Source organism: Pongo abelii, chromosome 5 (genome assembly GCF_028885655.2).
Source record: "Pongo abelii isolate AG06213 chromosome 5, NHGRI_mPonAbe1-v2.0_pri, whole genome shotgun sequence".
In the NCBI taxonomy this organism is placed as follows: Eukaryota; Metazoa; Chordata; class Mammalia; order Primates; family Hominidae; genus Pongo; species Pongo abelii.
Genome location: NC_071990.2, coordinates 170531829 through 170552749, shown reverse-complemented (window position 1 = coordinate 170552749; position 20921 = coordinate 170531829). Strand labels below are relative to the sequence as shown.

The window sequence follows — 20921 nt, the reverse complement described above, 5'->3', positions numbered from 1 at the left end:
TTTGCCAATCTAAATCCAATCTGGCCTGGGTATGAAGGAATTCTGCCTGACTTACAGATCCCAATTTGGTTCAAACCCCACAGGAGGCATGATTTTACTGTGTTGCTACCACGTGCAAATTTTCAAAGTAGAAGTATTTTATTTTCCTTTGTAAAAATAGTCCCTTTTAAAAAACTACTATCATTACATGCTCCAAAGCATATGTGACCACATCTTGCTAGTGTGCACATGGGCATTTGGGTGCACGGCAACCATATTCTATGTCTGCGGTAACAAAAGTCACATTATTTTCATACAAATTCATGGGAAAATACTACTTTTAGCTGATATAAAGAAACATCAGAGAAACAAAAAGCAACGCATTTTCAGTTTGGCCTTTTTTATAAAAAAAACAGGACAAGGTACTGACAAGCTAGATAAATTTTTTTAAATACCCAAATTATTATCAAAAATTATTTACATTTTCTCAAATAAATGTGTCTACGTCTACCAAAGATGATTACAAGTAAAAGTGTATTTTAAAAATTAAAATTAAGTATAAATGACACTCTTCTGATATTTGAAATTTCAATAAGAGTGGTCATTATATATATCCTATGATTGTCATTTCATTGTTAAAACTTAATAAATTAAATATTATTTTTAGTGTCCTAAAATACCAACTAGGTGTTTCTTCAGGCCCTCAGAAACAACATGTAGCTAGAAAACTGGTATTAAACACAAACATAGTCCAGTAGCTTCATGCCCCGTGTCTGTAAATCAACTCAATGCCATCTTTTCATGCTCCACTCATCTTGGCTGACTTAAATCAAATTATAGTGTAGGGTAACTTCTGTAAACTGGAATTTCCTAAAACATTATTTTCAGTCCCACTAAATACCAAAAGCCTGCTCAGTTTTTACTGGTTAATTATAATTGGCAGGTCACTTGAAGTCTTGGAAATCTGCAAGTGGCAAGTGAGAGGTGAGACACAGAAATGCTCTTCTTCCACAGGTTTACATGGAGCTTAATCTGCTGAAGGCTGAAATGGTTACATTGGCTTAAAAAATGTATATTTATATTTCTTAGCCTGGCATGGTGGCTCACGCCTATAATCTCAGCACTTTGGGAGGCTGAGGCAGACAGATCACTTGAGGTCAGGAGTTTGAGACAAGCCTGGCTAACATGGTGAAACCCTGTCTCTACTAGAAATACAAAAATTAGCTGGGTGTGGTGGTGGGTGCCTGTAGTCCCAGCTACTCAGGAGGCTGGGGCAGGAGAATCGCTTGAACCTGGGAGGCGGAGGTTACAGTGAGCCAAGATTGCGCTGCCGCTCTCCAGCCTGGGTGACAGAGCAAGACTTTCTCTCAAAATAAATAAATAAATAAATAAAATAAAGTATATTTCCAGTAAAATCATTTACAAGAATGTCAAATTAAGTTTAGGTGCTAACATATTTATTCTTCAATGGTTTTCAAGATCTACCAATGTATTAGTCCATTTTCAACCTGCTATAAAGAACTTCCCAAGACTGGGCAATTTATAAACGAAAGAGGTTTAATGGACTCATGGTTCAGCATTGCTGGGGAGGCCTCAGGAAACTTACCATCATGGCAGAAGGAGAAGGGGAAACAAGGCACCTTCATCACAAGCCAGCAGGAAGGAGAAGTGCCCAGCGAAGGGGTTAGAGCCCCTTACAAAACCATCAGATCTCGTGAGAACTCACTCACTATCATGAAAACAGCATGGGGGAAACCGCCCTCATGATTCAATTATCTCCACCTGCTCTCTCCATTGACATGTGCAGATTATGGGGATTACAATTCTAAATAAGATTTGGGTGGGGACACAACGCCCAACCATATCAACCAGTAAACCTGAAACATACAGTGTTTTAATTAATCTCTCATATACAAATTTGTATGAAACAGAAATAAATCAAAATAACTTTTTTAAATGGGGTGACAAAATTGAACAAAACCCAGCGTCAAAAGTTCATGAGACATGTAAAGAGATTAATATTTCCATATAATAGGAAAAACTCATCTATAACAAGCATTTCTGAGAAAAATGTTATGAATAGGTATTAAATGTTTTTGCCATGTGTGCCTGTAGATGGTGGGGGGCCTTTGGGGTTTGCCCTTCCACATCTCGGCCCAGAAGGGTAAAGTAACAAGAAGATGCCACACAGCTAAGACTCCGGGGCTGGAGGCAGTGATTTCAGAGCATCATGAGGCAGAAATTAGACATTGGACCTGTACCAGCTCATCTGGCATTGCACCGCGCTAGCTTTGCAGGTGAAAATCAGTGGACGGGCCTACCATAGACTCGCCATGGGGTTCTGAGGTGGCTGCTGGCTTAAGGGGACTCAGGCACTTCCCTCAAGGGTCCTTTTTAGGTTGGGTCTATAAGAGGCATAGGTGGGTGAAGGGAGAATCGAACCACTCTTAGTATCCTGAACTTTAATAAACCTTTTGATTTTTTTTGTAAGCAGAAGAATATATGGATGCATAACCACAGATAAGGTTTTAATGCATAAGCAGCCTCTGTGAATGTTTGCAATTTTTTCACCCAAAGCTGATCGTAGAAAATTCAAGCTGTTACTAACGCTGTATTTCCTCAGCAGCTGAACTACTTTAAACCTACATAGCTGCTTCCCTTCAGTAAGAATCTGTGAAATTCTTATTTGAAAAGGCAATGAGAAACACACAAGCAATCAACTGAAAGCCTAAATGAAAATTACAGAACAAACCCGCTTCCATGAAAACAGTCAAAATCATTAACCAAAGATGAAGCAACCCATTACTGGTCTTCAAAATGTCAAAATAGTAAGCTTTAAAAGGAGAAAGTTCTCTCAAACACTGCTTTATAGCGAACAAAATGCACACAATTTGGAGGATTTTAAACTAAATTAGCAAAGTGTTTTAACATCTCTGAAATTAGGTCAAAAGCAAATTTATAATTATTTACTTATTAACTAAAGCTATAGTTTGTTTGATATCTACAGAGAAATCTGTTAAAGAATTTAGAAAATTTAATTTTAAAATGCCAAATTTTAAAATATATGCTGGTGATCAAATAATAAGAATTATTTTCATGACTGAGTAACCAAGTGAAAATATTTACAGCTGACCCTTGAACAACAGGGTTTTCATGTCATGAGTCCACTGTTACAAGGATTTATCCTTTGCCTCCATCACAGCAAGGCCAGCCCCTCCTCCTCTTCCTCCTCCTCAGCCCACTCAACGTGAAGACCATGAGGAGAACGAAGACCTTTATGATGATCCCCTTCCATGTAATCAATAGTAAAATAAAGTTTCTATTCCTTATGATTTTTAATAACATTTTCTTTTCTCTATTTTTGTAAGAATACAGTATATAATACACATAACATACAAACTATGTGTTAACTAACTGTATTATGGGTAAGGCTGCCAGTCTACAAGAGGCTATTATTTTGGGAGGAGTTGAAAGTTATCCTCAGACGTTTGTGCCAGGACTGCACCCCTCACCCTCGTGTTGTTCAAGGGTCAACTGTACAATACACTTAACTCCAAAAAAACCCATCATTTTCTAGATCTATTAAATCACTCCTTACAAAGTGACATCAGGCAGCATCTTACCTGAATTCTTATTGGTTTTGTTCTGCCGACTTTTAACCTGTTCAGTCCAAAGGGTAGGGTAACGTGATGCAATATCTATGAACCAAAATGAAATGACAAGCATTTTTAATTCATCATGAAAGCACAATGTTCCTTAGTTACATAGTGCAGCAAGTAGTCCAACAGCCAAAATAAATAAACATAACACACATTGTACATTTGTAAAGAAATAGTTACAATGATTATATGCCTGAGACTAAAGGAAATCATAATATACATTTAAAATATTTTTGGCATTCTTCTCTCTATCCAAAAGTATAGTTAAAAGCTCTTTGGGTCTAGACAGAATTCACTTTAAAAGAATCAGATTTTAGAAAAATACCCAGTGTACAAAAATATATCCTTGTGTAGTTAAAATGGCTATTCACATAACATACAATGTTTTTACTCAGTTGAAAGATTCATTATAAAATGCAATATGTGAAGTATAACTTTTGCCTGAAACTTTTCAGGAACACCCATTTTGTAGTAATCTTGTTTAACAAATAATATTGAATGGGCCAGGCATGGTGGCTCACACCTGTAATCCCAGCGCTTTGGGAGGCCGAGGCAGGTGGATCACCTGAGGTCAGGTGTTCAAGACCAGCCTGGCCAACATGGTGAAACCCCGTCTCTACTAATAATACAAAAAAAAAAAAAAAAAATTAGCCAGGCGTGGTGGCAAGTGCCTGTAGTCCCAGCTACTCCTGAGGCTGAGGCAGGAGAATCGCTTGAGCCCAGGAGACAGAGGTTGCAGTGAGCTGAGATCACGTCATTGTACTCCAGAAGCCTGGGCAACAAAAGCAAAACTCTGTCTCACAAAAAAAAAAAAAGGAATGTAGTGCAGGTCACTGTTAGTGCTTGAAAGCACAGACCCTGAAGAAGACATCTGGGTTTGAATGCCATTTGCCATTTACACCCAGATGGACTTGGGTCAATTGCCACAGGGCTCTCATCTGCGGAAGGGCACTCAGAAGGTCCAGGGACTCCTGGCAGCAGATCACACATTGTGTAGCGCTTAGGACCACGCAGCATTAGTCATTATTATTATTTGCAAAGCATAATGCAGTTCTACATTTTAAGGTTTTGTTAATTCATACTGTGTGTTCCTTACACTTTGCCTTTAAACCCTGGTCCCCTTTGACCTGATAATTTTTATACACTGGTAAATACCTAAGACAATGTATTAAAGGTAAAAACAGGAAATCTATCCTTGTTATGACCACTTGTAAAGACGTGAAATGTAAACGGGGAAAATGGCCGTACATTTTATATTATCCAAACTGTAAAATTTCAACTTAGAAATGTGTATTTAACAAAACCCTCATGAGAATGCGCCATGGCAATATCTGAAAATCCCTCGCTCCAAAGACATCAGGAAAAACAGTGGGTGCCCTCATAAGGCTGGACATGGCCACACACAATCCGTTTCTGCTTGAGGTTGCTCTCTTATCCCTGTCTAACATCATGATGTTTAGATACACATTTACCCAGTGAAATTATTTCTACAGCCAAGCAATTCACATTCCCAGCATCTCACAGTTACTTCACGGGTGTGTGGCTAGGAAATGTTTACTATGCCATCCGTTGCCATTTCATCATTAAGTATATTCCTCGTGCTATGTGCTGGATGTATGGTATGCCATCCATTGTCATTTCATCATTAACTAGATTCCTCGTGCTGTACGCTGGATGTGTGGACTTGTCCATCCCACATAACTGCAGCTTTGCAGCCTCTGACCTCATCTCTCTATTTTCTCCATCCTACCCTACCCTGGGTGAGCACCTTTCGGCTTGCTGTTTCCCTCTTCTCACTGTTGGAGTTTTGTTTGTTTTTTTTTAAATAGATTCCACATATAAGTAAGATCATGTGGTGTTTTCTCTCTGTGTCTGGCATGTTACACTCCATACTGAACGGAGCTCTAACAAGATGACTCGCTCCACTTCCCAGCTCCACGTCCCTCGCGCTCCTCCCCAACCCAGACTGTGCAATCCCCGCCCCAGCTCACCTTCTTCATCTCCTTGAGGCTGAGTCTCCAACGCCGGAGCTGCGGCATCATCTGAATTCAGAACGGAAAAGATTTGCAAGGAGACTACAATTATGAGAGTAAGTTAAGTAAGTGTGCATACGGGTGGATGCTGAGGACTTGCACTCAGTCCCCACAGATCAACCACAACAGCAACCCCACACAGACCCAACGCGATGCTGCCTGCAGCTGCGGCTGAAATGACTACACCAGTCTTGAGTGAGCTGCTACTTAAAATGCTCGAGGCTAGACACTGACCTAACTTCCACGTGGAAAATATCCGATCAGTTCTAAACTATCAGAACCAATCATAGGCCATAGGGCAGATGAGGAAGGAATCAAAGTAATTAGAGTAAAGAAAGTCTAGCCCTGAGAAAGAGAAGTCATAAATTCAGGCCACTGGAGGTTACAAAAGAGGGCTTGGCAGGGACTGGGGTGGGGTTGAGCAGAGCCCTGTACTCTTAACACACCCTCTGTTTTCCCCAAGAGAAAGGCAAGGGTTGGAGAATCCTGGACCCCTTTCTACACCTCTGGCCCTCCCTCTCTCCACTGCTGCCATGGAATAATCTAAGTAAGGATGTGAGTGGGGCACGGGGTGGAGGGGACAGGGCGAAAGTGATCGGAAAATAGAGGAAAGGGCGGACTGGGGTGTCACAGGCCCCTGCACCACCCATAGACTCGCATTTTCCAAGTGAATAATCTGTATTTAATTAATTGACACACACACGTTGGGCTCCCTGGTAAAGAAAGAGGTTTTAAATGGCTCAGAGACCTGGCAGGATGGTGGGGCCCGTGAGCCAGGAGTCCTTCTCCAGACACTCAGGGCCCCACCCAGGAGGCAATCACAAGGCACTGTGGTGCCCTCAGGATCATCCTTTTTTTTTTTTCACTGAAGCTTGCTTATACCATTTTGTTAAATAACTTTTGGATTGAAATATAGGAAAAAGTGGCAAAGATGAGGGCCAGATACAAGGCTTATGTAGATAACTAAGTCATGAACTTCCCAGTGGTCTAAAGAATAAAGTTTCTTATAAGACTTTTTAGGGGGAAAATCAAAACAGATTTTCAAAAAAATTTAACATTGAGCAATCTCTCAAAAACAGTTTGCTAGCTATCAAAATACTGACAAAAATGTAACATCAGTTATTTGAAATATCCAAGTCTAACATTGATAATAACAATAAACTAGGAATATTTTGTGGTTGAATATTTTACAATCTTCTTCCAAGAAAATAAAACAAAATGGGAAACATATTTTAAACACAAGAACCTACAAAAAGTCTTAAAAGAACATATTTGAAATTTTTTGGAATGAGGACAATCAAATACATTATTACTGTTGTGTGTTTTTGCTGAGGCCTCACCAAGTCACCACTCGGGGACCACCAGCCCGTTCCCCAGTCACTGGGGCCAGACCAGTCTGAAAGCTCAGCCTGAATGGCAGGCAGGGAGGGCAGGTGTGACCTGAGGACAGGGTGAGTAATGGGCCCACTGGCCATTCCTCCTCCCAGCCCTGATTCTGGGCACCAGAGGCCACTCCTCTTCCTGCCCTGTCCACACTTCCCTCCTCAGCACGGTCATCATAGGCCCTACTCTATGCCCCCCGTCCCTCACAGATGGGGTGGCTCTGTCCCAGCAAACAAGGCCACTGGTGGCTGCTGAAGTCAGCCTTAAGGAAATAAAACAAAAATCTCGAAGAGCTGTGCATTTTTTACTTTCCCTCTATCAGAGTGTGTGAAGTGTCTTATTTGTGTCTGGAAACCAGCTCTGTTGCTTAATCCAGGTATCCCCTCTGCGTATTCGGGCCTAAAGTGGGGGGGGTGTTCTTTCCTTAACTCACTTTCATGGCCATGTAATAATTCCTCTAGATTTTTTTTTTTTTACAGTGGGTACAATAAATATCATAATAAACAGGATTAAGAAATGCCCTCTGAAAGACGATGATCCATCTCCTTCTCCCTTTCCACATTTGATTAATTTTTCTAATCATGAGATTGTCCCTTCCTTTCTCTACAAATGTCGACATGCCCACCCCCTTATCTTCTCTACTCAGTTCACGCAGCTCACACTATTGCTCTATGCAACTTTACCCCTTCCTTTCCGAACATAAACCCTCCCCCAACCCAGTGTCCCCATTATGCCTGTCATCATTTTTCAGCTGGAAAATGAGCTATCTTCCTTGACTGTGAGGCTTCGTCTGTTCCAGCTCACACCTGTTACATATTTCCCCTTCCAGGAAGCCAGTCCTGCCTCATCCTTGGCAGGCACCCTCTGGACAGAAAGCCTGACATTTACTTTCATGCCAGCTTGTCCCTCCAAAATGCCTGTGTCCTAGTAATACAGAACTCTTTTTGCAAAGGATCTTCCAGGGCAGGGATGGGCCCCACTACAGTTTCCACACATGCAGAAGGGATTGGTTGAATAAAGCTCCGATTTTTTTTTTTTTTTTTTTTTTTTTGAGACAGAGTATCACTCCGTTGCCCAGGCTGGAGTGCAGTGGTGTGATCTCGGCTCACTGCAACCTCCATCTCCTGGGCTCAAGCAATTCTCCTGCCTCAGCCTCCTGAGTACCTGGGATTATAGGCATGCGCCACCACACCTGGTTAATTTTTGTATTTTTAGTACAGACGGGGTTTCACCATGTTGGCCAGGCTGGTCTCAAACTCCTGACCTCAGGTGATCTGCCTGCCTCAGCCTGGTCTGTCTTTATATTATTTTTGTTTGTTACTGGTTCATTACACTGTAACCTACACTAGAAAAGAAAAGTACCTAAAATTTTGGTACTAAAGTATTTCTTCTCATCTTGAAAACAACGTCTGACTTTAAAGGCTGATGTAAGAGAAAAGCAGAAATGTGTCCTGGTACTGAAGGCTGTTGGCCGAGGCAAGGGCAGAGAAGAGGATGGAGACTTTCCCGGGGGGTCATGGTGGCCATGTGACAGACCCCGCAGAACCCGAAACAGGATCTGCAGGCTGCGACATGATGTTTAAGGTTAAGGGTTCTGTTCAGCTCTTATTTGTACCAGTCTCAGAGGCAGGAACTGCTGTACGTAGAAAAACTGTTCCTCTTCCTCCTTGTAGGGAGGAGTTGAGGCATCTTTATCAGGGTCCCCAATAACTGCAATGGTTTAGAATCCCACAGGGAGCCAAAATACTGAGCCTCAGCCCTCTCCACAGTCACAGACTGGGAGGCTCCAGGGGGTCCTAACAGCATCTGCTGATGGTCCCAAAACAAGCCACAGAGCACAGGCCCAACACCAGCAACCCCAGCGGAACACAGGCCCAACAGAGCTGGTGATTGTGAGTGAATGGCATTGCTGAATGAATACAGAAGTAACAAACTGGTTCGGCTCTCATAATCATCACTAGTGGATGTTTCAACTTTAACTTGAGAAGTTATTTCACGAAGTTAGATGTTACATATCATCATAGACATTTATTCTAAGATAGTTACCTGTTTTTCCTGTGCCTTCGCGTTGGGGTAACTTTTCATTTACGGAACCTAAAAGAGGAAAATAAGGAGTGAAATGAAATTATTTTGGACTCTTGAATGGTCATCACAAATTAAGTTATGTACATAGTTTTGCTCCATTTTGACCAATTTGCCATGCTTTGGCACGTTCTACCAAAATTCTGTAAGCTGTCTAGTACCCTGAGGGGACACTGTCACCTAAACACTCAGACCCTGGACTCAGAAACAAAAGATTACTTTCTACTTCTGGTGCTAAGGGGTTGCACATGTATATAAGACCTTAAAACCCAATATATTAGTCTCTTAACCTGAAAAATGTCATCATAGCCATAACATACATACCCATGTTGGGGTACTGAAGTGAATTAGGTAAAAAAGGAAACGTTTTTAAAATCTTAAGACATTACACAACCAAAGAAAACTAAAAACCCTGATTTCAGCTTGATTCTGATTTATAGAGGAGAATGGCGAGGAACTAACTACCTTTTGGTGGAGTATTGAAAATCTACTAACTAATGTGTGACCAAGTTTGAATGTTTATATGATGCTGAAAGACGCATATTACAAATAGAAAGTGTAGTTCTTTCTCTTCCAACAGACTGAAGCCGCTATATGGATCCACTTCCCCCTCATCATTAGAATACCTACTCGAGAAATAAAAATAGTTCTTCTCAGAGTTTACTGGCAGTTGAATATTCTGTTTAGAATTAACTTGGAATTCCCATAGCCATACACATGCCCAGTAAAATTCCTCAGCGGAAACATCTTAGAACTTGAAATTATTTGTTTTTGTTTTCTTTCTTTCAATTTTGAGTATGGCAGAAATACAGACCAACATTCACATTAAAAATATAGCTTATGACATTTTGAGGATGTTTATCTTATTTTTGGGAAATGCAACAGTAATGTGGCAGGAAATTTACAAGCAATTCACTGGATGGCAGAGAAAACGGAGTAACTTTGAGGCGCCATCCATCCTCTGGCACTCTCGGCGGACGCTGCCTCGAGGTCGCAGTGCCCAGATACCCCTAAACACATGACAACGGTTCCCATGAAGGAACACAGCGCAGCCACCCCAAACCCTCCTCTGTAACAGGTACTCATCAGACAATGCTGACTTCAGAAAGCTGAATGAGGATTTACACGGGAATGTTCTCAGCGGTTTCCCTGCAGGCTGCATATCTGAAAATAACTAAATAATACGCATTTGGGAATTTAGTGTCCCCAGGGGATAAAAAGGAACACAATTCTCCTGGTTCATCTGCCAAAGCCAGCCTTTCTCTCTTTCCCAGCTGTTACTGTTACCATTTGGTTACATATTACATTGTTTCCAGGGCTTGCAACACAAGGTTTTTCTTGGTAAGAATCCCCTAGGATACAAAGCTAACCTCACTGTGTGGCCACCTCCTGAAGCTCTCAAAATCCTCCTTTGCTTGTTTCTCCCTTTTGGACCATCTCTTTACAAATCCACATTTCTTAAAGAGCTTAAGCTTCTTAGTCATCAGTTTATTTTTATCATGTGTTCCCGAAAGAGGCAAAAAGTATTTTCTACTTTTGACGGGAAATGATCATATTTTGATAATATTTCTGAATATTTCTGTGCAGGTTTTAATATCGTAAGGAAAATGTAAATATGCTAATAATTAGAATATCTTTCATGAGAGAGTTTCTCAATTGAAATAAGAAAATAGTTTGCACTGTACAGACAGAACGGTACAGGCTGCAAATTCAAAATTTCGGCTGAGGTCAGAATCCAACATTTAAACATTCTCTACCCTCAGACAGCCTCTGTCTCTGAGCCAACCAGCACTGTGGCTTTCTCATCAGGCCCTTCCATTGAATCAGTGTTTACTTAAATAAATCCACAAAAAATTAATTTGATCTTGTTCTTCACATGTAAGAGATAATTTTAAGACAGAACCAAGTGTCCCTTGATAACCTGCTCTGTGATTCATGACTCAAATATTTTACAAGACAGAAATCGGAGGAGATCCTGATAGTGCATTGACTTCACCTTTTAACTACCTTGGGACGAAAAGATGACGCCCAACCTTCCTGCCCCTGCCTTCCTGTAAGATCCTGGCCTGCACGATGGGAAAATAGCTCCACATATTTCCACAGGCCAGCAGAGCCATGCAAACACACAAATCCAGACCCAAGAAAGCAACTCTGATGCTGTCATTGCATTTTTCTGGAGATAAGGATTTGCTGAACTTCCAAGTGTTTATAACAAACAAGATTGCAGGCTGTACTTGCAGAAAGGGGGCTGAGAAAGAAGGGTTGACAGACACGCCCACTGTCTGCAGACGGTGAACACCTTGTGAACCCTGGGCGGGAGGCTGGACCTCACCAATCTGCTTGCTGTTCACAGACACAAAGAGGTTGCTGAGTGACCCACCTCAGCTTGGATTCCAAAGGACACAGCTGAATTGCTCCCATTTGTGAGATCCCATCCCATCTAAATGCTATTCTAAAGGGGCGGGTTTTGTGGTAATGGGGATATGAATTTCTGGTGGAAGAAACCACAAAGTACAATGTGAGGAAACGTCTCTGGTTTAAGGGAGGAATAATAGCTCTTAAGTCTTGTAGCTCTAAGCACTTGGTTCAAATCCAGCTGCTCTCAGCCTTAACAACGTGTTGCCAGAACAGCCCAGTGGAGGGAACGGTGTTATGCTGATGGAGCCAGTGGTTTGCATAAGCTCCTTCCAGACGCCCTTCCCACGTGAGTGAGGAGAGGGAGGTCTGTGGCACAGACGTGAGAGGGGTGAGGGGGCAGCTCCCTGCAGGGAGTCCTCCTTCAGAGCAGCTAAACAAGCCTGCGGCTCACCCCTTCCGAGAACTTCACATCCTGGGGGCAGGTTTACAGCATCAGATGAGGGAGGCGAGAGAAAAAGAAAAGGGAACAGCAAGGGCTGCGTTCTCTGGTCTAGATGGTGTCTCTGTGCTATCAGGCTTTTCTCAAGGTTCCTGCCCTCCCATCCTCTTATCAGGACAACATGAGGGTGACAGGAAAGAGAGTGCCAATTTCTGAGGATGTGGCGCTGCAGGGAGAAGACAGGGCATGGGCAGCAGAACAAACGTCCCTCCCTCCTAGCTCTGTGCCCCTGGCCAGGCACCTTCACCACTCGAAACCTCTGTTTCTTCATCTCTGGAGTGGGCAGTGTGGTGAAAACCCACCAAGTACAGCTGAATGGACCTAGCAGAGCAACCGACACATAGGAGTGCACGACAGACGTTCACCAAAGATGAATGGACGTAGCAGAGCAACCCACACATAGGAGTGCACAATGAACATTCACCAAAGATGTGCTGTGTGCGCTATCAGAAGCTGCCTCTCCACGTGCTCTGCTGGACACGCAGCTGGGGAGAGGTCCCCTCCGGAAGAGCAATGCTCCCCACTCAGACCAAGCCATCCAAAACACAGCAGCCTCTAGGAGGGCACCAACTGGCCTGCAGCCCTCAGGCCCTCGCCGCCATCACCTTATGTGCATTCATTCATTCCTGGGCTCACCCCCTCATACACACCCGTCATGTGTCCACAGGAAACGACGGCAGGGACGCAGCACTACACACTTTAGTCCAATTTGGGGAAGTGGGCATTAAACAGAATTTACTCAAGCAATGTCTATTGCAACTGTGTACACAGCTGATGTCTATATAGCTCTGTGTGCCAATCCCTGCTATGTCCTTCACAGACTTGAAGTCATTTAATGTAGATGCCAGCCCTGGGAGGTGGGACTGCCATCATGCCCGTTATACAGACATGGAAAGTGAGACCAAAGGGGTAAGTAACTGGCCCAGGGCCACTTAGGAAGCGGCAGAGCCAGGATCCAGGGCCTGCTTTTTTAGTCCTCAGGAGAGCTGACTTTGAGCAGAAAGGCCTCTCTGAGGAAGAGTGAAGGGGTGAGTAGGCATGGGCCAGAAAAAAAGGGAGAGTGGACCGGGAGGGCCAGGAGACCACGCACAGGCTGGCAGAGAGCAGCACACAGCCCATCCACCACCACAGGGACGCGCAGCTGCTCCGGATGCTGGAAGTGCCCCCTGCAAGCCCCACCTGTTAGGAGCATTCTGTCCCCACTGGGCTTGCCCACCTGGCAGGGCTCTCTCAGGCCAGAGCCTGCTGGAGCCGGTGTGGAGGGCCTGAGCCCACTGTCCTGGAACCTGGACACCATGCACAGTGTGGCCTGTGAGGCTTGTGGGCTCACAGGTTGGCATCAGATCCATGATTTGATCTCAGGACCCTTCCCAGTTATGAACAGACCAAGGGGTGGTGAGAAGGGTGGAAAAGGGTGGTGTGTGAAATGGTGCAGTGGGACGGAGCCGCCTGTCTGGGTGCTGGCATGGAGGTGCCCTTGGAGTCGGAGTTCAAGAAAGCCAGCCAGCCCCGTGGGGAATCTCTGTCAGTGGCAGCTCAAACAGGTGCCTCTCTGGCTAGACAAGAGATTGTTTTCTACACACAGTGACTTTCACGTTTATAAATAAAATTTAAGTTTTTTGATCTGAGAATATATAAAATCAGGGGAGGAAATAGAGAAGCCATCTACATTTTTTGCAATCTCATGCTTCAGTCAGCATGAAGACTGAGAGGGGACATGCAGGCATTTCGTGTGGCCGTCCAGGTCCCGTCAGTGTCAGGGAGCACGAGCCACAGTTACTGAGCACTGCCCAAAGCGAAGGGAGGAAGCGACTCAGTCCCCTGGTGGTTTTCCTGGGTTGACTGCCGGCGTCCCTGAACCACCTGGGATGGGACAACAGAAAACCTGACCCTGGGGCTCATCTCTGCTGCTGAGGACTCCGGGGATGTGGTCAGCAGCCCTCTCCTCTAAAGGGCCTTTTTATCTGCACCAAAACACCTGCTTCTGCAGGGGTCACCCCACTCCCCCACATTCCAGCAGGGGTCACCCCACTCCCCAGATTCCAGCAGCAGTCACCCCACTCCCCAGATTCCAGCAGGGGTCACCCCACTCCCCCAGATTCCAGCAGGGGTCACCCCACTCCCCCACATCCCAGCAGGGGTCATCCCACTCCCCAGATTCCAGCAGGGGTCATCCCACTCCCCAGATTCCAGCAGGGGTCACCCCACTCCCCCACATTCCAGCAGGGGTCACTCTGCTCCCCAGATTCCAGCAGGGGTCACCTCACTCCCCAGATTCCAGCAGTGGTCACCCCACTCCCCCACATTCCAGCAGGGTCACCCTGCCCCCCACATTCCAGCAGGGGTCACCCCACTCCCTCGGATTCCAGCAGCGGTCACCCCACTACCCAGATTCCAGCAGGGGTCACCCCGCTCCCCAGATTCCAGCAGGGGTCACCCAGCTCCCCCAGATTCCAGCAGCGGTCACCCCACTCCCCCACATCCCAGCAGGGGTCGTCCCACTCCCCAGATTCCAGCAGACGTCACCCCACTCCCCCACATTCCAGCAGGGCTCACTCTGCTCCCCAGATTCCAGCAGGGGTCACCTCACTCCCCAGATTCCAGCAGTGGTCATCCCACTCCCCCACATTCTAGCAGGGTCACCCCGCCCCCCCACATTCCAGCAGGGGTCACCCCACTCCCCCGGATTCCAGCAGCGGTCACCCCACTCCCCCACATCCCAGCAGGGGTCATCCCACTCCCCAGATTCCAGCAGGGGTCACCCCACTCCCCCACATTCCAGCAGGGGTCACTCTGCTCCCCAGATTCCAGCAGGGGTCACCTCACTCCCCAGATTCCAGCAGTGGTCACCCCACTCCCCCACATTCCAGCAGGGTCACCCCACCCCCCACATTCCAGCAGGGGTCACCCCACTCCCCCGGATTCCAGCAGCGGTCACCCCACTACCCAGATTCCAGCAGGGGTCACCCCGCTCCCCAGATTCCAGCAGGGGTCACCCAGCTCCCCCAGATTCCAACAGCGGTCACCCCACTCCCCCACATCCCAGCAGGGGTCATCCCACTCCCCAGATTCCAGCAGGGGTCACCCCACTCCCCCACATTCCAGCAGGGTCACCCCGCCCCCCACATTCCAGCAGGGGTCACTCCACTCCCCCGGATTTCAGCAGCGGTCACCCCACTACCCAGATTCCAGCAGGGGTCACCCCACTCCCCAGATTCCAGCAGGGGTCACCCCACATCCCAGATTCCAGCAGCTGTCACCCTACTCCCCGGATTACAGCAGCGGTCACTCCACTCCCCCACATTCCAGCAGGGGTCACCTCACTTCCCCACATTCCAGCAGTGGTCACCCCATTCCCCTAGATTCCAGCAGAGCTCACCCCACTCCGCCAGATTCCAGCAGAGCTCACCCCACTCCCCAGATTCCAGGGTGAGGAAGTGCCTCTGGGCTTCCCTGCCATGTCACACAGGTGGGCTTGGGAAGGCTGAGAAACTGTCCCCAGGTGCCCCTCTGAGGGCAGGGGAGGTGAACTCCAGGCCAGACCCTTTCCCCTTCGTACTGACGGAACTGCATCCATCCACCCTGTGGGCTCCAGCCGCCTGAGACTCCTCTGCACTCCTTAGATTGCAAGACTGGCCGTGGCAGGGAGGGTGTCCTCCCAGAGGACCGAGGGCACATGTCTCTCGGCCCCAGGGCAGCGATCCTGTGTTCTTAGGGGCTCCAGGCCTGTGAGAAGCCAACCAGCCACTCGGCCTCCTGGGGTGAGTCCTAGTGAAGAACAGAACGTGCTTCTTACATCCTGCAGAGCACTGTATTAGGATAGACACTGCTCTCTCTAAATAGGACCAGCTTTCAGCTAAGCAAGTCTTCTCACAGCCTGCAGAGTGCTGTATTAGAACAGACACTGCTCCCTCTAAATAGGACCAGCTTTCAGCTAAGCAAGTCTTCTCACAGCCTGCAGAGTGCTGTATTAGGATGGACACTGCTCTCTCTAAATAGGACCAGCTTTCAGCTAAGCAAGTCTTCTCACAGCCTGCAGAGTGCTGTATTAGGACAGACACTGCTCCCTATAAATAGGACCAGCTTTCAGCTAAGCAAGTCTTCTCACAGCCTGCAGAGTGCTGTATTAGAACAGACACTGCTCTCTCTAAATAGGACCAGCTTTCAGCTAAGCAAGTCTTCTCACAGCCTGCAGAGTGCTGTATTAGAACAGACACTGCTCCCTCTAAATAGGACCAGCTTTCAGCTAAGCAAGTCTTCTCACAGCCTGCAGAGTGCTGTATTAGGATGGACACTGCTCTCTCTAAATAGGACCAGCTTTCAGCTAAGCAAGTCTTCTCACAGCCTGCAGAGTGCTGTATTAGGACAGACACTGCTCCCTATAAATAGGACCAGCTTTCAGCTAAGCAAGTGCTTCTCAAGCCTGCAGAGTGCTGTATTAGGATGAACACTGCTCTCCCTAGATAGGACCGGCTTACAGCTAAGAAATAGACAAGGCCTTTGGACCAGTCGGGGTCTCCTTGTCATGAGCCAGAATCCCGGCACTGTCCAGCTGAGCGAGGTGACCACGGGCTTGTCTCCCCTGCACGCTGAGAGCTGCCACCTTCATTTTCATTCTTGTCCTGACACTGGCAGGAGCCCCGACCCTGCCGCCCTGACCCTGCCAGGTTGTATACCCTAGGCTTCAGACACACACAACACCTGTCCTCTGCAGTCCTGCTGCCAGAACTCAGGGAATGCCTCTGCTCTATCCGACTTCACTGGGTCCCATCCCTGAGCCTCACTGTGGCCACAGGTTGGGGCCAAGCAGGACTTGTACGCACTCTTTGTTGGGGGCATTCTGGAGCAGGGACAGCACGGCCCAGGTCCACAGTACCCCCAGGGGTGGCACAGCCCAGGTCCACACTGCCCTTAGCTCCTCCCACCTCATCTCCCCTCTCTCCACACTGAGTCCGGGGGAGGCTTAGTGGAGAAGCAATTTGCACAGGAGGAATATCACCTATTTTCGATTTTCCTGAGTGCCCATGGTCAAATAATCCTCAAGACAACATGACTGGAAGTGGCAGGATCTCCTTCCTGCCTCATGCCAGGGAGGCCCTGGGTCACTGTGAGGCTGAGCTTCACCCGCTGGCCCACACGGGACATTCAGAGTCACAGGCACCGTGCCCTGGGACCCACCCACCTCCTTACCCGCCAGCTCCCGTCAGCCTCTGAGGGCACTGCTCCCAAGTACTCCTTCTTCGTCTCAGCCTTGAGCTGCATGGCCAGGCCAGGACCCCAAGCAGGCAAGACCTCCCTCACCTGGGATCAGGAGGGGCCCTGGCAGCCACAGGCTCCCCCACTGGTCCCTTGACCATCCTAGGATCTCGTGTTGAGATGGTCATGGATGGCTGCCCTGTGGGCCTGTGTTCCTCTGGAGTGAGGCCCCTCACCTCAACCCAGGGCTTGGAGTGTGGGGCCAGCCACGAGCACCAGCGCTGCCTGGAAACTCGGCAAAAAGCAAACTTTGGCCACACGGCAGAGCTGCCAGGCCAGAAACTCCAGGAGCAGGCACAGCCTGGGCCCATCAGGCCCTCCGAGTGAGGCTGGCCCATGTGAAAATTCGAGCCAGAATCCAGAGAGAACAGCCGGGCCCCTGTGCCGTGAAGCTGCATGGCTGCTGCATTATTCCTCATATGTCTCCAGGATCCCTGTCACTGCTCATGCGTCTCCCTCCCATCTTCCCCCGGCGGCGGCCCTGTGCCGTGAAGCTGCATCACTGCTGCGTTATTCCTCATGTGTCCCCAGGATCACTGTCACTGCGCATGCGTCTCCCTCCCATCTTCCCCCGGCGGCACCGCCTCTCTCCTGCCATCCTCACCTCCAGCTCAACCTCAGTTTTGCCACTTCGGTGTTTCTGTGGATGAAGAAACCAAACGCAATCCATTTGTTTTTGCTCAGTGAACCTTTATGTTATTTATGGACTTGGAGGAGGGTTTCGGAGGACTTTGTGGCACAGGCTTTTATGCTTCGCGGGTCTTTTTCTATCCTAGTGATTCTTTAAACAGTTGGGATTCCTGATTTGAGGTGCATCTGATAAAAGGAATGTTCTGAATTTACTGATTTCTGATTTGAGACCCTGATTCAATGGCAGGAGAAAAATGTCTGAGTACAGCTGTATCACTCTTGCTAAAGGGCCACACAATATTTTAATAGTTTCATAAATCTTTACAACATTTAACTGTTGTAGCTGCATATAGTGAAAAAGGTGCTGTAAAATAATTAGCATTTGTCCAAAAAATAATTAGAAGAAAAAATAATATACTTGTTTTTATATACATAAAATATCTCCGGAGGCCGGGCACGGTGGCTCCTGCCTGTAATCCCAGCACTTTGGGAGGCCGAGGTGAGCGGATCACAAGGTCAGGAGATTGAGACCATCCTGGCTAACACGTGTGAAACCCCATCTCTACTAAAAATACAAAACATTAGCTGGGCGTGGTGGCGGGTGCCTATAGCCCCAGCTACTCCGGAGGCTGAGGCAGGAGAATCGCTTGAACCTGGGAGGCGGAGGTTGCAGTGAGCCGAGATTGTGCCACTGCACTCCAGCCTGGGCGACAGAGCCAGACTCCATCTCAAAAATAAATAAATAAATAAATAAATAAATAAATAAATAAATACGTAAATAAATAATCTCTAGAAGCACACAGCCGTTATTCTTTAAATAGAGCTATACAAATTGGGGCCATTTACTTCCAAAGACCTCTTGATTTCTTTGAGAACATTTTATTAACTATTAGAAAATAGGAGAGAAAAGCCACTTGTAGATGAGGTGCAACAAAGGGCCATTTTACAGGATACTGTTCTCAACTCATGTGAGGCTCCAGTACAATTTGTACTGCCAAATTAAATGTACACTAAAGTACAACAGAGGAGCAGATTATTAAAAAACACAAGTATTAGACACCAGAAAGTACTTTTTCCTGAGGTTAAAAGTAATAAATATTTTTCCTGAATAGAGAAAGTTACACCAAAATATTGTCTATCAGAAGAGTTGTGAATAACTCAACATAAAGTCCAACTTTAAAAAGAAAAGTGAATCAGAGGAAAGGCTGGGCCCAGATGGGAGCTTCAGCCCCAAGGGCCTCTGCAGTCATCACCCAGGGAAGGGCCAGGGCAGGACGCAGAGGAACCTGACTTCCAGTCGGGGTCCTGGCAGACGCAGGGACCTCCCACTCTTCCCAAGCTGGCCTGAAGCTGCTTGTCAGACTAAACCTACACCCTGTGGTCTTTTTCTTTAATATTTTATTTATTATTATGTTTTTAAATTTAGTATCATTTGAACACTTTCAGAATTCAGTCTGAATCTTTCATTGAAAATTTTACAAATCCTGTGTTGCCTGTATCAAATTACTATTTTATCTCATCATGGATGTAAAATAAATGTCCTCAATACTATAAAAGGTGTTATAAATTTACGTGTTACAGAGTAAATGTAACAGCTTTCTCTGAAAAAAATTCACAAGTTTTTAATTGTTTTAAATTTTTAAATTTTTATTTTTTGTAGAGATGGTGGGGGGTCTCACTTTTGTTGCGCAGGTCGGTCTCAAACTCCTGGGCTCAAGTGATCCCCCTGCTTCAGCCTCCCACAGTGCTGGGATTACAAGCATGAGACACCACTCCCTGCCTACAAGTATTTTAAACAGATAAAATTCAGATTTATATTTGATATTGCGGCTTGACTGCTGAAGTGACCACCTCTCATTGTTTTCATGGCCATCTAGGAAGAGGCCTCAATTTTCGGTGCATTTCCTACTTCTCCTTAAGGTTGTTTTTACATTTTCTTTTAAATTTCTTTCACATTTCTTTCAATAGTATTGAAATATTTTACTTTAATAACTTTCACTTTTCAAGAAAAGATCTATGAAGGCTAAAGAAAAAGCCGTTTTGAGGTGGAGACAAACAGCAAGCCGGATTCTCTCCAAGGCACAAGCTCTCCAAGGTCAAACCGAGCCACTGCACACTGGCCCTGAATGATTTCTACCAGGAAGCGCTTCAGAGACATTGGAGACCAAACGCAGCTGCCTCGTTGATCTCAGGATTTGGGAATTTAATTATTCTGGGTGATCCTTTCAAGTCCCTCAGCTATGTAGGGTCCTTAACTTAGTGCCAGGGAAATTCATGTGAAAAATTAAAAATTCAGTTAGCTTTGGCTTATGAAGTGTATTTTTTTCTGAAATCATTTAGGCTACTACTACAAACATGGAATTCCACCATTTCAGATGGAGGACAAGACTTTAGGCCTTGCAGAAAAATGCAGAAGTCATAGTTAAATTAATGTATATCATGTACTGAGATTCATGTGACTCCAAGATCATCCATCATTTATAACAGGGCCTTCCCCAAACCCAGATTCAGAAATCTCTGGGATGAGCATCCACAGTGAAGATGGGCGCATATTCATGTTCAGACCACAGAGAGGAAATTCCTAGAGCAGGGAGGAAATTCAGACGGCAGAGAGGAAATTCCTAGAACAGGGAGGAAATTCAGACCGCAGAGAGGAAATTCCTAGAGAAGGCCACTGACCTACTCCTGCCTGTCGCAGGTATCACACAGATTTTAGTAATTAAAACCAAATTATAAATTTGCATGTTACAGAGCTTGTTAGGAAATAAATGGGAAGAAACAGATGTCTTCTTCCCCATGCTATGGGAAAGGACTCCTTCTACGCCAGACACAGCTGTGTCAGGTGGAACAGGAAGATGTCCACTCTGTCGGAACAGGCCGATGGCTGCAGTGTATGAGGCCTGGTCCCTACTTTAGAAGGCAGGGGTGGGCTGGGGGTCTCAAGATGGGCACCAGCTACTGCACATGGGCTGTGTCTACCCTCTTCTCTAACTTGAAACCTGTAGCTTCCTTCAAACACATAACTCCAACCAAGCTATATAT

The 20921-nt window shown here is 46.2% G+C and overlaps 1 protein-coding gene across 1 annotated transcript in view; it reads right to left on the bottom strand.

The window, feature by feature from the left end:
• The window catches only part of SMOC2 (SPARC related modular calcium binding 2), a 220664-nt gene that overhangs the window by 109530 nt on the left and 90213 nt on the right, over nucleotides 1-20921 (bottom strand). The window contains exons 5-7 of the mRNA XM_054558489.1: nucleotides 9101-9148; nucleotides 5630-5680; nucleotides 3603-3677 (exon numbers count right to left, since the gene is read on the bottom strand). Coding sequence (XP_054414464.1) covers nucleotides 3603-3677; nucleotides 5630-5680; nucleotides 9101-9148 — 174 coding nt within the window. The remainder of the gene's footprint in view (nucleotides 1-3602; nucleotides 3678-5629; nucleotides 5681-9100; nucleotides 9149-20921) is intronic.